Genomic DNA, 22707 nt, shown 5'->3' on the forward strand with positions numbered 1-22707 from the left:
AATGAAATAGGTACTTTGTAGTAATTTCAGACATTTTCTGGAGTCTTTAAAATAGGAAAAATCTTCTAAATGTCAGTATAATAAACTCTATAGAATATAACTCTAGACAGGCACTGGCCCTACACTTAGGCATTAGTCATTCAGACAAGGGGCTCTGTTTAAAGTACTTTACAGACAATCCTTTCCATTTAGTTTGAACACTGACTGCAGACAGCTTAAAAAAATAACCTCAAAACTCAGAAGCAGCCTAAAAATAGGGCCAGGGCTGTGTGATGTTTTTTACTGTCATCCATATTCAGAATACATGAATAGGTGGGCCAATGACAGCAGAACAACACCTCCAGATTATATTATATTTATCCTAGAAATAACAAGAAGTTTCAAAACTACCATTGTATCAGAAATTTAATCTGTTCTGACTACTCAAGTAGATCAATTTCACTAGGTGTGATACACCTACACTGGTATTTTCTGAAACTATTTCAATTACATTCACTACCCTTGTTGCAAGCAAAACCACTTTCTAGTCACAGCTCAAGCAGTTTTGTTGCAGGAAGCTTTTAGGAATAGTTACCACTTTAAAATATACTGCTTTTTCTTCCCTGTGTAATGAGATTATCATGCAAAGATCACTTTTACTGTGGCTGCTTCAGACCTCTGCTGCACTCTAATGTGCAGCTGTACAGGAGTCATGTCTCAAACAGTTAAATGGATTTTATATAATGCATTAATTTACATTATTAACCTTATTTTACATAAAACAACATGTTACCCACTTTGACTTACAAAAGGCATACTGTGCTCCCATACTAAGGAATAGATGCACTGTTTTACTCTTTTCACTTATGTTTTACCTCCAAAGCAGTTACTTTTCCAACTAAAAAAGACCTGGTTTGTGAATTTACTCTCTAGATAGTTATTAACAACTGCTCAAGAAAGCTGTCTGGGGAACCAGTTGTTCCATAAATCATTCCTATGCATCACTACTAAAACTGCTGAAAACAAAACGTCTGCCTTTAGCTAACTGAAAATTTGTCATCATTCGTTCTTATTTTTATACTCTAACCTCAAAGTCTGTTACCCTAGCAAGTATCAAAGATGCTCACCATTCTTTTCTAAAGTATAAGCATTTCATGAAGAGAACTGAAGAATGTGATCAGCCATAAAAAAATTTTGCATTCCCAGTGAATTTCTCTATATACATACACAAAAACATGTACTCTATATAAGAGTATTTCATATACCATCACTGCTCTACTTTTTAGATTATCAACATATGAAAAAATTCAAAGCTCAGGTTTCTGTCATCTGCTAATTATTTGTGAAAATAAATTACTGTCTTATTGCAGAAACAAGACAGTGATAGTCAAGCAATTATACACAGCAAGTAACAACTATGAACTAATTAACATCATGTTTACCTCATTAAAACAAAAATGCAGGGTATTTAAAACAAAAACCATCTCAGATGAAAGAGGGCTGTTTTTTGCTTTAAGTAGGACATTTTCACTTGTTTTGAATGTTTATTAGAGGTTAATTCTGAGCATGGGGACCAGTGCACTTTAAATTCTAGCTTTCAGCATCTAGAAATGCTATTTCTACATGAACATCAGTGTTAACTTTGAGACTGGAGTGCTGATGTATTGAAAAATCTATGCATATTTATGTATTCTATCTTTTCAGAAGTGACAGGTTTAATACCAAAAACAGTTAAATGTGTATTATGTGCACCTATTATATTGCTACACAATCAAATGGACACCAACACTGTAATTAATTAAATTAAAATGGACACTTGGTGCTAATTAAGCCTGTAAAAAAACCAGGATGAAAGCAGCAGCTAAATACTGTATTTCTAATGCATTTCAGAACTGCTTTAATGTCACATGGTGTAAAGCTTAAAACCAGCAGAACTTGAAATACTGTAGTGTATTTCTGGCTCCCAAACTTGGCAAGATATTTAACTACATAATCCTTCAGAGCACTCCTCACTAAGTAAAGCCTTAGAACACCACAGGTTTAGCTGAAAAGATACTAAAAGCCTTATTAATAAGTAACTTGGTAAAAACATTTGGAATATGAAATACCACACCCATTAAAGCTCAGTAGCTTTTTTTTCACAGAAATTGGCGCTGTTTTGTGTAAATCAGGCTCTGCAACCCAAAAAAACCCCAAAACAACACTGAAGACAAAATCTACAACAGAACTTGTTTATCACAGGGAGTGGCCCTTGCACCAACTTCCACATTTTTTCAAAAAAACATTATGTTTAAATTCTTTGTGTATGACAGATTATGACAGAAGTGTGGTATTAGGTCAAAATCAACAGGAAAAAGCATTCTTTGCAATCAAGGATTAAACATGAGCAGTACTAGAAATTTGATCTTCTGAAAATAAGCAACCAAGTTATTTGCCACCATTCCCCAAAAAGCAGTCCATGGAATCATGCATAACAAGTAAATACAATGAATGGAAATTCAGTGTTAATAAAATTAATTTCAAACAAGCAAGCTAAGTGATTGACTTACAGGATCAGCTGGTGCAATGTTAGAATCAAATTGGGTCAGAGTTTGTGAGCTTGAAGAGCGTTCGCTAAATGTCTCCCACTGCTGAACAGACAGAGGAGAGAAGTCAGCATGATGAGGAAGATGAGAGTAAAAGATCACTGAGGAGATTTAGCATAGTAGTTCAGAGGTTGCACTGGAAAGAAACATATTTACACAGGAGAGTACTTCACTTGAGAAGCACAGTAGTAGATATATTAAGTACTTCTATTTCTGAGATTCTTGTGGAACCAAGTTTGTTATCTGTCAATATTAATCTTTATATTCACATTTTATAATGAAGATACAGGTGCACAGGCAACCCAGAAGTACCTTCAGAGTTCATGCTTACTAATGAACATCATACAAGTAAAAGAATTGGTTAAGCCGTTCATATAATTTAGAGATAAAAATCAAAGACACGTTGTGTGCATCTGTAGTTATAAAATCCACAGAAAGGTTCCTCAGCTTTGTAGCTATTAAGTTTCACATCTATTTAGTAAATGCTGATTTTCTTACAAAATCCCATACAAATGAACGCTGAGCAGAGTACTCCAATCACACCACCTTAGCTTGCCAGTGCAACCCCCGAGAAGTGATTCTACGCCATAAAAGAGTATTTCCACAAGTCTAAATCACTGACAAGGCAAAGAATTAAATCCAAATATACTGCTGATTGCTAAAAGCAAATAAGTCAATCTCTGAACAATTTTATAAGAAATGGGCATGCTGTATCAATATATGGCTGTCAAGAATCCTCATGCAAACTGAGTCAAGTTATAGCCACAACTGGATCAACAAATCATCGAAGTATATAAAATTAGTCTGTGATCTGGAAACCAGATTAAAAAAATCACAACAAGAATGCTAAACCTATTATATTTTGGTAAAATAACAAGTAAATATTAAGCAAGTTTCAAATACTACAAATACAAGTTTCAAAAATTAAAACTACAAAATTTTTAGTGCTCAGAAAATTCAATAAAAATTATGTTTGTTATAGTTGTGGAAACAACTTGGGTATTGGGCTCTATGACCCTTGTGAGTCCTTTCCAATTCAGAGTATTCTCTGTGTCATATTCTTGTCCCATCTCTATAGGTAAATCAATCTAAATGATCCCAGAATATTAATAAAGCCTCCGTGTTGCCTTCGTTAACATCAGGGGCCTTACTCCCAGGGGAGCAAAACGCCCGATGTCCCGGAGTGGCTCAAGCCTGGCCGCAGGGCTGCCTGCTAGCAAGCGTGGGTGGTTATCAGCTCTTTAGTGAGATTCAGCTCTGCATTTCAGCCTGCTTGCTAGCGGTGGTCAGCCCAGGGCCGGAGGCACCAGTGGATGAGAGAGAGGAGAAGAGGCGACCAGAGGTTCCGCGAGATGTCTTTATTGATGCGAAGAGGTCCTGGTCAGGGTTCGTTCTGAGGAGTGGGCTAAAGTATGCCCCTTTTATAGGATTTACAAGGATTGAGTTTGAACCAATGGCAAAGGGTTAAAGCCCTAACCTATAGGGTTACAGGGATATGCTCTAGGGTGGGGGTCAGGAAGTCAGGAAGTAAAAATGCTGTCTCATTCCCTCATTCAAATCCTCCAAGGACCCTTGCTTATGTCCATAGGGACTGCTACACAGAAGACACAGGACAAACTATATGGTGTTAGTCCACCTAATCTCGTGTTCTCCTCTACACCAAACTATATTCAGTGAACAGCCTGTACGTGAACCAATTCTAAAACAGTTATTTCAGAAATAACTTAAGGAAATTCCTAAATAACTGTTTGGAATCACATGAAATGAAATTCAGAAAAATATTAACTAAATTTGTAATTGCTGTCATGTGTGGTAAAACTTCTTGTAGAGAAAGAGCTTTATCTCCTCATTTCAAACTTTAAATGAGGGCAAACATTATGGAATTCTATACATATGGGGGTGGGTATTTTTTCTGGTTGTTTTTTTGTTGCAGTTTTCTGTTGCTTTGAGGGTTTTGTTTGTTTGTATTTGTTTTTAACACAAAACTACCCTCTTCGTGGACAGAACCTACCAAAACCTTTTTAGTAAGGATTCCCAGCTGCTCTGTCCCTGTTTAACACTTCCTGCACTAAACAGTTCATCTCTGTGTCACTCCATCCCTTCATGAAGAGGCAGCATTGCAAATAGTTTGGAGCTCTACAAACCTGTGAGTGAGCCAGTTTTTACTAAGCCAGAAATTTAACTGCCAAGTTCTGCCAGCCTTTCTCCTGATTTGGCCTCTTGCATTTGCACAGCTGCTCATTTTCATGAAACATATTAATATTTATCTTAGGTCTACCACTACCCTTTTAAACTTGATTTGGCCAGTGGCTTCCCAGTTACTAGTGAGACTGGCAAACAGACCATTTGATTACAGAAATATTGTTAAATGTTCCAAAAATTCCATAGGGCACACAGCACTTACGTTACAGTTAAGACAAATGGCAAAATATTATTTGTTACAGATGGATGCTTAATCTCTCTTACCATCCTGCTCTGAAGCCAAACTACAGGTACCTTTATTACTTGTCCTTGGGCTTCCTAGCTAGACACAGACAGATAAACACCAACACCTGCTCTAGGAAATATGCTGTTGTGCTCCATCCTGAAATACTACCAGAAACCAGCTACTGCTAATTCCCCAGTTAACAGAAAGCTAAATATATTGAGAATCTACTGGACTGCATCTCAAACTCTGCAAAATTTAAAGCATTGACAGGGTAAAACTCACGCTAGCTAAAGCTGAAGAATTTGTCCTGTCGAATTGCAAAAATGCTTTTAAATTACTTTCAAAAGGTTAATTACTAGAAAGTAAAACTCACAGCAACCTGAACCATTATGAATAGAACACCAAGATATATGAAACAAGGTGTAACAATTGTGAACTTAAAAGCAAATCTCCCTATCTGTGTTAAAGCTAGTATGACAGCTGCATGACACTTGACAGTTTTCAACAAAAAAATTTGTAGTAGGTTCTTCTATTATTTTAAGCTTCGAAAACTAAGTGCTCAGCCTTGAGACTTGGATGGAAAAGACATCTGAAGTGAGAAAGAAGTGATGAGTGAAGAGATGAGAATGCGAAGCATGTAGTATATCCAAAGTTAGACAGATTTTCATGTTGCTCTTTATTCTGAAGTTTTAAACTGATGCCTTGGTTTGTACCTGGGAGCCTCCAGTAACTGGGCCTGGCAACTGGATTCTATAAATCAACTATGAGCTAGAAAGAACAGAATAACCAACAGCTTTGAGACTAACAGGATGAGACTGCCTGGAATGACAGATAATACGAAGATGCAGAGCTTTTACAAGCAATTCATTTGTTGATGACACTTATAAGAGGTTGAAAGAGGAAACAGTTAGACTGAGGCCTGCAGCAATACCAAAAATTTTTTCATGGAATTAAAACCTTGAGGACTGTGACCTGATTCATGCTGAAAAGAAAATGCCGAGAAGAAAGAAACATGCACAGCAACACATCTGAAAAATCAGAAATTCCTTTGGGTTAGAACAAAAAACTAAACATTTAGTTCAACTCTTATTTTAGTATAGTTAGTATCCAGTAGTATAGCTACTGTAAGAACTTTTCCAAACCTCTTAAGCTATAGTAGACTTTCAAAAAGAAAATGCCACCTTATGTGAATGGATAGTCAGTTTCATAAGTCAAGATTCTGGCTGACAAAATTGTAATTCACTTTGTTCCACTAGTGGAATTACCCTATTCAATGGGTTTGAGTTGCATTAGACACTGAAGGAATCTGTTCAATTATGATGCACGTACGAAATGATTAGCTTATTAAATCTTCATTGAAAACACAAGGGAATGTGTCTGGGCAAATTTTAATACAGATGCAGACATTTACAGCTTTTTAGCAAAAACTGAATGAACCTGCTCCACCTCCCTCTTAAAACATAGCTTCCTACCAGCAGTCTGAGTCACTCTGTCAAATAGAACAACTAAGAATCACGAAATTATTTCCAACATTTTAATTTGGTAAGGATGTGACTATGAGGCTAGCACTTGCCTTTACAAGGAACAGAAGACTTTATAAAGTCCTTCCCTGCTGAGAAATGAAGGAAGTTTTCTCTGCTCCTAACTTTAATCCTAAAAATGTGCTTACTTTCTGCTTCATGCTGATTTTCCATTGGTTTGTCTAAATCTTTTAGTATCAATTTTCTATTCACTTGAAGTCTAATGAAGAAAGAAAAAGAACCACAAAAAGCTCTTTTAATAGAAGGCAATACTCAGCTACTGACAGAACTATCTTACACGTTAAAACAAGTTTTCAATTCTTATTGAGTCCCAGATTATCAAAAATAGTTTTCCCAAAATAATTTCATTCTTTTTTCCCCTCTCATAATGAAAAGTAAGCCTACATCATCTTTGTATACGGCTCGTCAGAAACTCATTTGGGGATCAGAAGTAGCTCTTAAAACACTGGTTTATTATAAGTCAGAGGCAAAAATGTTAAAACAGAGTAACAAGAAAAATCTTGGAATCAATCCTTTACAGGCCTTTTAAGCAAAGGACATTTGTCAGGAAAAAATAATAAAAAAATACTGCTTGCTAACTTCACTTTCAAATTTTGACAAAATACAGCTCTACTGCAGAAGACTGCTTATATAGCAAATATATATGCTCAAGTATGATGAAGCAGAAGTACATAACAGTAAAAATTTAAGATTTAAATAAATTTAGCCAATGGCTGGCTTCAGATTCTACTCTGAGTCTCTGCTTCTGAAACAGGGTCACGACTTCTCTATGTTAGTGGTGATATTTCAAGCTAAAATCACCTCCAGAAATAAGTCTCAATGTCCAAATCTGTCAGAAACTTATTCTGTAGTTTAGCTAAAGTGTCTGCTAAAAAATGTTCTTCAGAGGTAACCAAAAACATGCCCTAAATGAAAAAATTAGGAATTAATTCTACTTTTCCAAAACACGTTATGAGATAAATTTTGTGATTAATATAAAGCTTAATTACCATTAATAACATTTCAAATAGTATCTCACAATGAGACAGAAAAACCAGAATGAAAACTTTTTTTTTCAATTTAACACAGAACCTTCTTATGTCTATTGTCCTCCTAAGTGTTTCACGATTTGTGATCAGCAATTCACTTATGACAAATTATGGACATATACACAATTTACTTATTGACTGGCAGTGAAATAACTCTTAGATAAAAGCGCTGACCTCACTGCTCTGATTCAATTCTGGCCAGGTCTGGTTTAGGGATGGCATTGATGGAGACTTGCTTGGAGGTGCTTCTGCTGGAGAGCCAGAGTAACCTACCTCACCAGTCTGTTCCCCAACTTCTGAAACGACAGGAATCACTATGAACAAAAGTCATAAATTCCATTCAGTTTATTTTTAGAAGAGTTGCTCACATCTCATGGAAAGTGAAAAGTACCTTTATTTTAATCTTTTTCAAGCAAATACTTAGCAGCAGACAAAACCCAAACAACCCAAGACCTCTCATAAAGTTAAATACTGTTAAAAACTGTTTATCAGGTACTACTCTTATTTTAAGGATGTTTCTGAAAATCAGACTTTGAAGATTACTCTGTACCATCCTATCCTCCCAGTACTTAGCCTTTAAGTAGCTTTTTCAGGTTTTCATTATATATAAAATTAAAGTTTTTCTTACAGCATAAGAAAATAACTTTGCACTAGCGCTCATTACATCATATCCTGCGCTGAGCATTTCATCTTACAGAACAAAAAACTTACCTTGTATGAAAGGTCAGAGCAAAACCAGTATCTCAATGAAAACACAAAAAGATATGACAACAGATTAAGAAAACCATTCCCCCTTAGATTAGTCTCCAAATAATATTAGTTCCAAACCTCCTTACTAAAACTGGTGTTTCCATTCACATTTTGCAAATTGAGTACGTCTAGTAGCTGTCACATTGCAACTGTCCTTTGGCACCATTCAGTTTTCTTTTGAAGTAAATCTGAATAGCACATCAAACATTCTGTCTAACACAGTAAAATCTTGCTTACAATGTCTCCTATTCTAGACATCAAAATGCAAGATAAAGCCAGGCATTAAGACCCTTAAAAAAACCCTGAAAGTTCAGATTACAACTGTACAGAGTTATATAAGCAACAGGAACAGTTGAAAAAGTGACTGATAAGTAGCGAGACATATTAGCATGATGTCAGCAGTCCACAGAACTAAAACTCCAAACAAGACAAAATACTAAACAAAAACAAAACAAAAAAGGTTTAATTAAAATACCATTAAAAAGGACTACTGCATGGGTATGTGACTGAAGATGACTGCCACAAGAGTATGTTTTAACAAAACTTTTTTGAAATTTATAAAATTTACTAGTTCCAAGTTCCTGAAGAGCTGAACTCTGAAGCCTTCTTTTCTGCTAAGACAAGTCAATATTCTGCCTGCTAATTTTCATTAAGAATAAGCTAATAACAAATCCAATGTCAAACTGAACTGAAAACACAGGTGGTGACCACCTGTACCTCTGAAAAGTAACAACCCATTATTGCCTCCAGAGAGCTGCCAGGGACGGCAAAAACCTGAAGACCAAAATGAAATTAATTGTGCTACCTGGAGATCAGATGCAACCAAAGTGCTACTACCATGAAAAAAAACACACACAGAAACCAACTCTTAAGAGTTTCAAAGGTCATGTGAACTTCCTTTAAGTAGCCAGACATGAGGCTGTTTCCATAATGTTTCCAAAATGTTTCTCAAATTATGCCCAGCATCTAGCATCCTGAATTGTTCTCCTCTAGGTAAAGCAATAAAAATGGGCTACATTGAGGTGTCAATGTCACCAAGCAGTCAAGCTGACATGCTGTGGTCATTGCAAACAATATACTAAGTCCCAAATACACCAGTGGCAATATTTTGGAAATAGATATCACATGTTAATTGCTCTGAAGTGTAATAAGAATAAAAAAATTCTATTAAGTTAAAAACATCAAAATTCTTGTTTTACTGATGGTATTCTACATAACTGAACTAACTTCCAGTGTTAAACACAAAGTCAAAAGATAAGGCTGAAAATTATTATGGATAGACTACACAGCTACCTGTAATTCAAAGAGTTCTGCAAACACCTACATGAAACACACCTACGACATGCTATGGAAAATTTTAAGGGTTAAAGTAAATGTGTAAGACATAAGGCATGGCAGATTGTTTTTCCTACAAAGAAATGGCATTGTTGCAGCAACCCAAACAAAAATTCATAGAAAAGTAAAACTTGCTTTTCAGCCTTTGTAAAGATTGGTAGCTTTTACTAACGGAGATAAAATTGAGTTTGAAGGAATTACAATTCTGTAGAGATGTACTGCTGTACTAGAAAAGTGACCAATTATGTAAATGCTTAATTATACAATAAGTCTGTGCCATGTGAGAGAAATATATCTCTAGTTATGAAACCAGACGTAAAGCAAGATCATATCTCAAACAGGTTTGGAACACCTGCAGCTGGTCACACACAGGATTCACAGGGCTGATGAGGGAGATGCTGTCAGAGGAGCTCACGAGACTTCCTCCTTTGCTGTCTGAACACAGCCCAGAGGGTGCAAGGAGCCCTCTGCTACTCCTCCTCCTGCTGGCCACTAGTTCGGAAGTCAAAATGGAAAATAACAACACTGTTTAAGTGCAGAGGATAAGTGCAGAAGATTAATGGGAACCTTTCTAACAAAAGAACAGGATTAATAATGGCACTGTCAACACTTCTGAAATAAAGTTTGCCATCTTGCACATTGGTTTAAAAGACATTCAAGCAATTCATCTTCTTCAACAGTTTGACTGTACATTATTCATACTGAGGCATGTCAGCAGAAGATTCTCAAAGAAAGAAATGGTCGATGAAGTTTTATCCCACGCAAAAAGTGCACTCAAAAAGACACTCTGGTGTCACACTTTAGTTTCTATTTCTAAGACAATTTTGGAAGAAAGCTTTAATGAAATACAAGTTTTACAGGAACTGAAAATAAAAATTATTACCAAAATTTAACTGCTTCATCTTTCTACGCTGATTTACAGTCCTTAAGATGAATCCTGTAATTCATCATGTCCAGTAGACAAACCTATCACTAACTTTTAAATTAGTAAATGTATGCTGTTGTAGCTAAACATAAAACTACAGCCACATCAATAACTTCATCTGAAGTATTGTATTCAACATAGAAGTTTTGGCAATAGATCATGTTACATGCTAGATAAGATCAGCTATTTCCAATGCTGTTGATCCAAATAAATAAATATTTAAATAAAAGCTAATAACTTTATAAAAATCCACAAGTTTGCAAGAACTTTAACTTTTCAATGTACCTTTTAATAGCTGCAGAATAAAGTATCAGATTTTCCTATTTTTAAGCATGGCTTACATAGCAAGGTAAACGTTTAACATTCACTAGAACAGGGTAACTTCCCTTTAATACCAAAGGGAAAAACTTCTAAAAGCAAGTTGCCTGTAAAATAAGAACAATAAACATACACATAATATTTTTGGTTTAGTGTTTGATGTATAAAGTTTCCAGACAACTTTAGCTGAAATTTAATACCAATAACAGATCAAGACAAATACAGCTATTGGATGTGGAATTTTGGGGATTTTTTTACTGTTTTCTTGGTTTTGGTTTTTTTGTAACAACAGTTTATACAAATAGATGTTATTTCACTTCCTACCAAGATTTTTTGCTTGATCACCACTTTAACACAAAAATGGAGAGAATGGAATGGTTTTTGACATTTGCTAGGTTTTAGCCCAATTAACTGCAGCTATTTCTCACAAATGTCTTCATCATAGCAAAATGCTTACTCATACTGAAAACACTTCAGCAGCAGCTCTTTAAAGAGCCAACCTACTCCCACAGAAAATAGGTTCATTATTAAAGCAGAGATAATAAGAAACACAGTATCTAGTTTAAGAGCTCATCCATAATTTTGAGATTAAAGTCTCAGACAGCCTACAAACACAGTACAAAGAGTCCCATTGAAGAATTTAGTGAAAATAAATAAAATTCTAGCAAATCATAGTACTTGTGCACTCAGAATATAACCTGACTTTCCAAGCAAAGACTGCTTGTTAAGAAGTAATCTAAAGCAGCTTTAAAATACTCAGTTTCCTTTCTCTATTTTAAAATATAAAAAAATAAGATGGCCACAGACATCCTGTTTTTAAGCACCACTTTAACATGGAACAGTAGTTTGTTTTTCAGTTATAGGACTAAGTTTTTGGCACATATTAACAAGCAGAACTCATACATTCAGTGGTTTTTCTGGGAGTACCAAAAAGTAAAAGGCAGTGCAGAGAACAACTAAGTGCCAACACAATAAAGGATAAATCTGTTTTCAAGTCAGGAGGTGAATTTCAAAAAAAAGGGTCTGTGGTACTGATCCTGCATTTTGAAACACCTATACTGCCCTTAGCATTGAATCTGGGAATATTTTAAAGTACCTTTGATACTTCAAAACTCATACCATATTTTCCTAAATGAGGATGAATAGAAATCATACTCAATTGAAAGTGAGTCTAAAGTATAGCTAGCTTGAGAAATTGAAATACAATAGCTGGTCTTGAATAAAATCCATACTGTCACAATTTTGTTTTCCTTAACCTTTAAAGGACACAGTCAGTATTTCCAAATGTAATAGTGTATGTGTACTGCTCCTAAATAACTGCCCTCCACAGAAATATGTACATGCTCAAATTAACTTTGAGCAATAAGACTTCTAAAAATTGTACAATGCTTTAATTCATATTGACAAGTGCTTTCTTTCATACAAACAAGTATCTGCTGTAACAATTAGACCATAATTTTAAAATGCTGACATTTGTGTTGAACCCATATCTTACCTGTTGAGTCTTCCAAATCAATCAGCTTGGGCATTAAACTTTCAGGTAACTTTTCTGGCAAATCATAGCCATTCTTCCTAGCAACTACCAGATGAAATGCAGCACAGAACTCGTCCAATGTCAGTGCACCATCTTTATCAAAATCTGACAGTTCCCTAAGAAGGAAAATTTAGTGTAAATAAAATTGCTAAAGGTTATTTTATTTCCAAAACACAAGCTTCCAATTTTGCTACTTGGATGAGCAAAGTTTATTGTTCCCTTTGTCCTACTGAACACTTCATATTAGCTTTACTCCTCAAGATGATAAGTCTTAATTAATAACAGCTTACAGATAATTTAAAGTCACTTTTATCTCTCCTGGTATTTAACCCATTTAAGACAGCAGTACACAGTATTATCGGCCTCAGATTTTTGGCAAAGTATAGTGCTGAGGCAATGTCATTAAATGGGAAATAGAAATCATTACACTGAAAGAAAGCACCTGCCAAGGTAAGCCATTTAAGGACAGCATGCAATGAGGCAGTACAAATTCCAGAATACAATGAAACAGAAGATTTGCATAAACTCAAAGCTGAATTTGTCACCATGTACCACAAATTTATTTAAAAATGTGTATGTGTACATTTCATTTAAATTTACTTACACATAAATGAATAAATAAATATAGATAAGGAAATAATTATTTAAATTTAAATACATTTTTAACAATAAAAACCTCAAATAAATTGCTTCTAGCTCTGAAGAGTTTGAAATTTTCTCAAAGTGCCTTGTTGATAGTACCAGCCCAGGCCATTAAAACCCGCTAAAGTAATACTGGCATAAATATGAGCAGGACTGAACATACTAGTGTAATTTTACTTAACAGTTTCTAGTAAGTAATTATTACATGTCTATCAGCTGTCATCTTTCTAAACATTTATCATGAATTAATTATTATTATTATTTTAAATAATCACACTTACCAAATATGAGAAAGTTCAAGAATAGGTAGTTTTGACTTAGTGAAAAATTCTTTAGCTGCAGATCCTAAAAAATTGCAACAATCATCTTTAATACTTAAGGCAAGTGAAATCATTAGAAGACTGAGACCTACTGTAAAGGTGATGAGTTGTTTAGCAAAGGTTCTGGGAAAAATGGCACTAATTACTAGGGTTAAATGAGGGAAAAAGGCAAATTAGATTCTAGTCTTTCTTGACTTACACTGAACTATAGTAAAATATTATCAGCAAAATGCAGAACTTCCTTCAAAATAGTATGCAAGCCTAAGTATAAAACAAAGTCTTTGTAACAGAACTGATGCACCCACAATTATATTTTGGAAAGAGGAACTTACCTGGTATAAATCCATTTAGATCAGGTTGAATGGTTTTAAACTGATTAACATAATACTGCCTTTGTTCATCAGTTATTTTCCAGGGATCATCATAACTACTTGATTGCCTACGAATTTCATTTGCTGTTGTAGCTGATGCTACAGTTCGTACTGTTGTCTGGTCCTGAAATGAAATATTTTTCCTCAGTATTATCTACCTAAAATGCTTCTATGAATTCTCAACTTCTTGCCTTCAAAATATAAAGCATAGTTAAAACTCACAGTAGTTTAAAAACTGCAGGAAACCATCGGCAGATGGCATCTCCAGGATAATGGCAGGGTATTTTTGCACACTGATACAATATGGAATGACCGCAGGTATGTAAGCAGAAAAAAAAAGTATGGCTCATATGCATAAAAAGCTAAATACAAATGTTTATAAGTCTTAATTGTTGACATTTTAAAAATTAGTAGCTTTCATTTAATCATTCCAAATTAAGACAAATCAACAAAACAAGTATCTGTTGGGCAAATAGCACTGAATTGACTACAGCACAGATACACAATAAACAGCTGCAATGAAAATTATGAAGGAAAAAAGAACCCAAGGATTGCAACATCAATCTGAATGAGGCAAATCAAATACCAATAAAGTGTCACACCTGGACAGAAGCAGGATGCATGGCTAAAAGAGCACTGGTTGGTGGGGTATCGGCAAAACTGACCCAATTTTCTTGATGGGGTGGTGGTGAATGGCCAGACCATATGGGATCACTAGAAGTAGATGAGCCTGAAATAAGAAGAAACATTTCCTTTTCAAAAGACAACCTTGAAAACTGAGAAAGAACTGTGGATATGGAAATATCTCCTGTCGGGGAGATATACTATAGAATGATGAGAAAAATGAAAACCAAAGTGCACCAAGGTGACAAAGTTCACCTCCTGACATCTCACTTCTGTAGATTTTTACATTATGTGAGCTTCAATCTGCACTAAAAAGACACAACTGAGGAATGAGCTTATTGCAACACATGTAAAATGTAAATTGGATTTTATCCATGTAATGGGTTTTGAATAAGTTAATAAACACTCCACATTTTTATTTAATTGAAATAAGCAACACTTGTATGGACAAATACTATTTAAAAGTGGCCTACTATATTAGCATTTGACTTCATTATCAATATTAAACTTTTTTTTTTTTTACATTTTAGTTCACCATTCAAAGAACAAAGTCTTGGTAATTCCTTTTAAGAATCAGGGGTTTTGGCACAGACAATCCTTTTCCTCTACATCACTTCTACACTAATTTAACTCAGTTGCTTAAAATCAGGCCAAGAATAATACAAAGCATCCATACAGAATTGCTGATATCTGCTATCTATTAACTATCTGGAACACAACAGTCGGAATTCACCCAATGCCCTGCTATAATCTACTTCTGAAGAACTGTCAATGTTCAATATCTTAATATTAAAATAATGATGAAGCAACTACAGAAAGGTAAGGCCATCCACTGCTCTACATACAAAACTGTTAAAATTCTTTAAAATTAAAAATTTAAGGAACTCAGATGAGAGAGAAAAACCACTTAGAACAAGTCTAGAAGAATCCCAGGACCCCATTCTACTCCTCGATTCCTGGAAGAAATGCTGAATGCCTTAAATCTAAACAACATGAATCTACTCTTCTTGCACAACTAAACGCCTTCTCTTGAAATATGCCAAATAAAGTCATACTTAGATAAGAATTTTTGCCTTGTATGCAGAAACAGACTTCCTTTTAAAAGACAGGTCAGCTTCTTGTGAGTTTCTGTAAACCCTCCATACAAGAAGAAACAGGACAGTGATGTCATAAATTGAATCCTGCTAGTAAAATTTAATTTCAAGCAATAAACACCAAGAATTTCTTGTCATGATGCTGGCTAAAAAAACCTGCTATGACAAGTGCATTCATATAGAGGTAATCAATTTATAAACCTGACAAACATCAACCTTTTCAGGTTCTTGAAGCCTTTATGACACTACACTGCAGTAAACAGAATGAAGGAAATCTGAGAATCTGTGAGGCACGTTGAGGACTAACATCTTAAGTGACAGTATAATTGTCAGTATACAATACTGTTATCTAATACCTGGCAACATGCAATTACTCTTTCATTCCATAAATGAAAAGTAATAAGAAAAATGGTTAGAACCAGTTTATCTTTGCTCTTTTCCTACATACAGTAGTCATAATTGTGCAGAACACATTTAATTTTGCATTCCATTGAGTAGGAAGTAGCATTTGCATGAGGAGAATTTAATAAAATTAATTTTTTTGTGGAGGATTTTTTTTTTCTAAGCTAGCTTTAATGTGATGAAAAAGCACTATTAACCTCTCATTTTGTCTGAAATTCATCCTCCACTTTTGGAAGCTCCTGATGTGGCCTGGAGCTTCTAGTGACTTTATCCAAAAGTGCTGAGAATAAAGGTAAGGCATCTGTCAATGCTTTATTTGCTCTGAGGTTCTTCTTCAGTAGTTCACCTAACTCTCAAACACTAGATGAAAGTCAAGAGAAAAGCCCAGTCTCTTTCCACCTTGTCTCTTTCAGGACTAACAGACAGTCAGAGGCAGACAAGACCCTCCTTTTGATATTTTATTTTTGGTACACTGACTTTCCCCTTCCCTACCTCTCAGACACTGACATTATTACCATTAACCTTTTATATGTTTATTCCTCCTTCACTTCTCTCAAGAACTGACCCTGGTACAATTCAATTCATATCTCACTTAGCAAAGTATCTGTTCCAGAGCAGTACTTTGACAGCAATGGAAATGCTAGCAGCAGCAAACTGTGATACCTTCAGAGTATTTTACAGGTATTGCAAGAACTGCTTCCTTTCTCTCCCATTCAAATAATACCAGCAAGAACATTCTTGCATTACTCTTCTTGTTATTTACTCTCCTGCACAATGTCTTAGGACAGAGGATGGGATGGCTGGAGAACACGGGAGAAAGATTATCAATAACCATGGAGACTTGCATCTACACACATATTCATGGACTGCCACCAGCCAATAACTCAATTTGAACAAACCAAATTGGAAACAGAAACGTGGAAGAGAAATTGGAAGAAAACTGAGTCACAGAGAAGACTCAAAGCCATTGATCTCTTTTTATTTCATGATTTGTAACCCAATGAAGAAAACCTTCAGGGGTCTCCGTGAATCTTCATCAGTGGAAACACCTGCAACACCATTTTAAATGAAGAATAGGCCCAAGACCAATTATCAGATTTGAACAAGCTGGTGAAGTCTAATGCTCTATGTTTAGTATGAAGACCTAGCAAATTCCTGTAGCTGCTCTCTTCCTCTAGCTTGAATGTCTTGCCAACACATTGCTAACTTATGGAAAATTATCTAATTTCCTGTGGAATAAATCTACCCCCTTTACTTTGAGATATAAATGGAAATGTAAGAAATATTCTACCTAGTTAACATGCACTTTTCAATAACTGAACAAATATTGGTTTACTAAAACTAAATTTTCAACTGTCTCTGTAAACTAAGAATTGCTTTCCTTATCATCAATCTGTGGTGAAACAAAACCAGAAGCTGAATACAATTCTGACAATAAGATAAAATGCTGGAGAGCTCTTATGCCCAGGTAAGAGTATTCTAAAGCTTGCAACAAGGCCAATTATCATCAGTTACTGAAGCATTAACTAGGGCACAAAGGACTGTTCAGTCCCCTGCAAGCTCAGTAAATATCTTAGGGCTCTGAATATGCAAGGGAACTGTTAGCACAGTAGACATATTAGCATTCAAGTTCATTATCAATATTAAACTTTTTTCCACTTGTAGACATGTTCCACTTCTGTCCCTGAAGTGTTCACAAATGGCTACAAAATCCCTCCCAAAGAGAAAAGAAAGAAGTATGACTTAGGGCTGCAATTTCCCATGGATATTCAGATATCAACACAAAACTCTGATGTCATGCCAAAGAAAGCTAACACATATCCTAGGACAGAAGATCTCAGATTTTTTTTAACTTGTTTTAGATTATTATTTAGATCATTATTTAGATACTACCAACATAAATATTCTGCTTTGCTTCCAGTCCCAACAGACAACAAGGTAATAAAAAAATATTTTCTCATTCTGACATGCCACTCAACTATCATTTAAAGTAGGGAAGGGCTCTTTCTCCCAAGTTTGTCAACATCATGATCTTATCTTAAACTGCTAAATCAAAGGCACCTGAAACACTTGAGAGACTCAGGTTTTAACAGACTTGACTCTGACATTGCAGGATGAGACCTGAGCTAACTATAAATATTCTACACAGGTAATAGATGTCTGTCACTGAATTTCAATTCCTAATACTAATGTAAAAAAATGCATCTTTTGGGGCTCTCTTTACAAAAATTCTTGAAGAGAGATGGTAACAAGCCTTGGCCTCTGATTTCATATTTGTAAGCACACTGAGCTAGTGCGACAGTGCCTCAGAAACAAGTAATATACATACAAAGCATTAACACTATCCTAACTGAATTACAGTGACAGGACAACACAGTGACAAAAAATTGTAAAATCCAAATTCTTTTGCTCTGTTGAGATGAGAACAGGTTTTCTTCCAAGAAACTGATAACTACAGCCATGAGTTAAGATTTCTAATGCAAGATAATGTGTAAGATTTTTAAAACCAACAATAGATTTATTATCTAATAATTATTCTACAGCCCAACTCAATATAGAAAACACTGTTTAACTTTGTTCATAGTGGGAATATGAGGATACAATGGAACGTTTACTATGCATAAGTCAGAATCTTCCTGTTTAAATAGATCTTTCTTCAACAAAAAAATTAAGATTTGCTTTTTGCCCTTCTGGTTTAAGCAACATGATGTTTATTATCTGACCCACCAGAAAGATCTTCACAATTGAGATTCCAGTATTACAGTTGACAACCTCACAATGTGAAATAATGTTTGAGAATAAAGTAAAATACAAGCAGAGAGACCTGGGTTCTCACTTTGCTTGGATCACAAATTAACTGGCACAGCCCTACTGAAACAATAACACTTCACCTGGTTTCTCAAAAATATCTTGTACTGGAATCAAGATGAGCTTGTAGTAATGATCCTAAGAAAACTAACTAGCAGTCTATCTGGTTCTATCTAAATGTCATGAGAATGTAATTTTTCTATAAACACTGTCCTTAAAATGTAGGATCAAGAGGAGGGGGAAAAAGCTGAACTGCCTACAACAGCTGAAATTCATAGCAATAATTAATCATCTGCAGCGCAAAAGGATCATCCACAGTAAATTACACTGAAAATTTTTGTTAAAGTAATATATGAAAAACCATTTTAACTTTAGCATTGCCAGAAGACACAATCCTTCTATAATAGCATTTTTGAATTATTTTAAATAAACTATGAATGTGTTCCAGTATGGAATATAAAATCAGGGAATACTGAGCTAGTTCAGAAATATGCTCAGACAATTCTGAAAAAATTACCCATTAAAGATCACAGGGAAACCATTACCAAACTGAAATATTAACATGGTATTGCAACTTTATTTTAAAGATAACAATATTGAACTCTTCAGCACAAGGAAGAGTTTGCATACTGTCCTGGAGTCTGTGACTTTTTAAATTAGAAAAACTTCACAAGTTAGAAATCAGACACACTTGTATTTCAGCTTTAGGGAAACAAAAGTCAGCTGAACTACAGGAGGAAAAAAACATTGAGAAATTGAGTGCTGACGGTGCTTGGACTGAACCCTTGGAAGGTATAAGCAATGAGCAGACTAATTTTTTTTTTTTAATTGTAAATTGACTGGGACTTACTAGCAAACAACATCCAGGACATCGGCATAAACATCTGCATACAACCCACTTCACTTCTGAAGTTTTATTTTCTTATCCAACCAATTCTAATAGAATCCCTGTTTCTCCATGGATACTTAGAATTACAGAATGACAATAACTGAAAGACGACAGACCAATTTTGGAATATTGTAACTGAAATAAACCAAGCAATCACAGTTGAATTTCAAACTACAACCTACAAAATGCAACATTATTTAGCAGTACCATCAAAATCAAAACCTGAATTACTGTTGCTCCCAAATTTATTAAGACTACCAGGTATCAGAAAGGAAAACAGAACTTTTTAAAATAAGACATATTAAGGGGAAAAATTTTAAAATTTGAATACAGTGATACAATAACAGGGATGGTCTTCATGTTAAAAGAAGAACATTAAAGGATAAATCTTCACTGAAATAAGTGGTTCTACCTTGACAGATTGGAAATGCAGATGCTTCAGTTTACATAAACTTTAAAGAAATAAAATTAATTGTTCGGCAATTCAGCTAATCTATCAGAAATATAATTGAAGCAAACAGTATATTATCTGCTGCTTTCCCTTGAGGTCCCCACATTTTCAGGTATACTGACAGCTTCTGCACAATTTCAACAGGATTATCAGTTTTGTTTTTAAAAACCTTCCACTGGAAAACTTAAGCACTCTTTCCCTCCCTCCAAACCCTTAGCAATTCCCATGGGACACTAATAAATGGATCTGCCATATGCAAGACCACAGATTCTACAGTGCTGCTATCAACACAGACACTTCAATCTGCAAGAAAATTTCCAGGACTGGAAAACATTAAGATAAACTGTCCTAAGCTCATTTATTATACTTATTTAACAATTCCAGCCCGTTGGGTTACCACTGAAGCATAACAAAACATTTATACCTGGTTGTACTTCACTAAATGGAGCCCAAAAAGGCCCAGGTGCAGCAAGGGGTCGCTCATTATTCCCTCCGCTGGGATGGCGGTTGTGCTTCCTCCAGGTATGTGGAGAGGTTGGTGGGGATTGCTGTGGTGAAACAACCGGAGATGTGGACTCCTAATAAAACAAAAGAATCTTTTAAGATTTTTACTACCTAAGTAAATACATAAAAGTCTATCTAAAACCATTATTTCTAGAAACAACCATCACTGCAGTTAAACTCTCAGACAGTGAAAATTTTAGTACTTATTAAAATGAGGGAGCAGGAGAAGTCAGGTACAGTATAACTAGGACTGAACACATTTACATCAAACAATGTAATCTAATATATTTTTAACTTGGCATTCTTTAAACAACAGCAATGCTGAGTTAAATGGCTTAGATACAGAGGAAACTAGATTATAGGATTCACTTTCATTTCTGATAAAAGTTACATTTGAAACCAGGTCTCAAAAGAAATACTTACTGTGCAATTTATTATCATATCAAATGCTAATCAAATGATTCACAGTTATTTACTTTCATTTAAAACAAACCAGAATTAAGGACTGATGAGAAAAAAATCACCAAGTAGGACATTTGATTTTTTTAATATGCAAAAACACAAAATCAATTTTTTAAAAAGAATGGTGCCAGCTAAGATATACTTTTCTGCTGTACAAGGCAATGTTGCCATAATGCTAAGGCTCACACTTCTCTTTAATCCCATTCTATACCATACTCTTCTTGAACACGTGGCAAAAAAGAGAATCACATGTGCAATTTCTACATGGAATCAATTCTCATAAGACATTCAGATTACCACTTTACCTCATTTCAAATAAAATATAAAGGAAAAAAAATTATATTGTACCAAGTATTCATGTAGTAGAAAGTAATTTCTTCCCTATATCATTATATTTTGAAATTCTTGTTTGCCAGTTCTCCCAATTTGAACTGAACTGTATTAGTAAAAACAAGGAAAAAAGCAAATCTTGAACTCCAAATATCCTGAAAAGTAATAACAAAGCCAAAAACCTCAAAATCTGTGTCAGTAGTACACAAAGTTTGGTACTCTATCTAAACAGGTGTTAGCATATTATCAAGTACCAACAGACAGACTGAATGTAGGCTTCTCCAAAATTACCCAAACTGATTTACTCTGCCTAATATTCAAAGACCATTAAGCTTTTTCAAAAATATTACACCTATGAAAGTCTGAAAGTTATTTTAAAAGTTAGAAAGCAAGGTATATTCTAAAAGTATATGCATCCTAACAAAAAAGTTTTAGAGCCACAATGACTGTTAATTTAATTTAATATGTTGATGTAAACTTCTGCCTTTTTTTTGCCCTCTGATTTTCCTACTCCTTGTGAAGCGAAGCCACCTTGGTTGATTCTGCAGATGAGGTATTTTCTGGAAGTTCTGACCATCAAGTCAGATTTCCTCCACTATGTTTCTAGGCCACAAGATTTCAAACTTTCTATTACAAGTATTTAAATCATGCTCATACATACTGGCAAAGAGTTTTACAAAATGACTGGGAGCGATACTAATTCAGTTCAGCTTTTAACTGAGGCATCAGCTGACTGCACAGTCTGTGTTACTGCTCCTCCACAGTACCTCCATCAACTCAATATACTTTTTTTTGTTGCAGGTACATGCCTTTGTGAAATGTGCCTGAAGATTTCTCTTTATTGCATTTAGTTAACAGATTTATTTTCAATGGCATGATGTTCTTATCCTCACTGGTACATGGAGACAAGAGGGGAAGGAGTCAGGGTTTTCGGAGTGCCACTTGCAGGTTTGAAAATGGAACTGAGGTTGAATGGCTACTGTGCTTAGCATTGTGCAACAGGTGATAGGAAAACCTTGACACTGCATCACTTAAATCAATGAAAAGCTCCCTCTTTAATTAGCTTTTATACACGCCATCTTTCATCAAACAAGATTTGAGGGATGTTTGAATTTTTCAGACAAAACATCATGGAGTAAATGTAGAGAAAGCTACGCTCGGACACAGACGTTATTCATTTAACCCAGTACTCTTACAAATTAGATGGTCCAGAAAGACACAGAAGAAAACCTGAGGCAACAAATGTTTGATAGTCTACCTAGAGGAAACAGCTCACTAGAGTTACTTCTAGTAACTGCATGTGAACATTAAAACTTGACACACAGTCGTCATGAAGCAGCCCTGCCCTAGGCTGGGAACTGTGACTCTTCAGTAAGCCTCTGCCTAA

General features: G+C 35.1%; 1 protein-coding gene across 3 annotated transcripts in view; it reads right to left on the bottom strand.

The window, feature by feature from the left end:
* Window positions 1–22707, bottom strand: part of REPS1 (RALBP1 associated Eps domain containing 1) — a 48875-nt gene that overhangs the window by 15342 nt on the left and 10826 nt on the right. For 2 of the 3 annotated variants that reach the window (XM_014306656.2, XM_005420089.3), the window contains exons 3-9: window positions 20449–20602; window positions 14359–14486; window positions 13718–13880; window positions 13347–13410; window positions 12385–12539; window positions 7736–7857; window positions 2529–2609 (exon numbers count right to left, since the gene is read on the bottom strand). In XM_014306656.2, coding sequence (XP_014162131.1) covers window positions 2529–2609; window positions 7736–7857; window positions 12385–12539; window positions 13347–13410; window positions 13718–13880; window positions 14359–14486; window positions 20449–20602 — 867 coding nt within the window. The remainder of the gene's footprint in view (window positions 1–2528; window positions 2610–7735; window positions 7858–12384; window positions 12540–13346; window positions 13411–13717; window positions 13881–14358; window positions 14487–20448; window positions 20603–22707) is intronic. The other variant, XM_005420090.2, reaches the window with a different exon arrangement.

The sequence above is a fragment of the Geospiza fortis genome, unplaced genomic scaffold (assembly GCF_000277835.1).
Source record: "Geospiza fortis unplaced genomic scaffold, GeoFor_1.0 scaffold162, whole genome shotgun sequence".
NCBI classification, from domain to species: Eukaryota; Metazoa; Chordata; class Aves; order Passeriformes; family Thraupidae; genus Geospiza; species Geospiza fortis.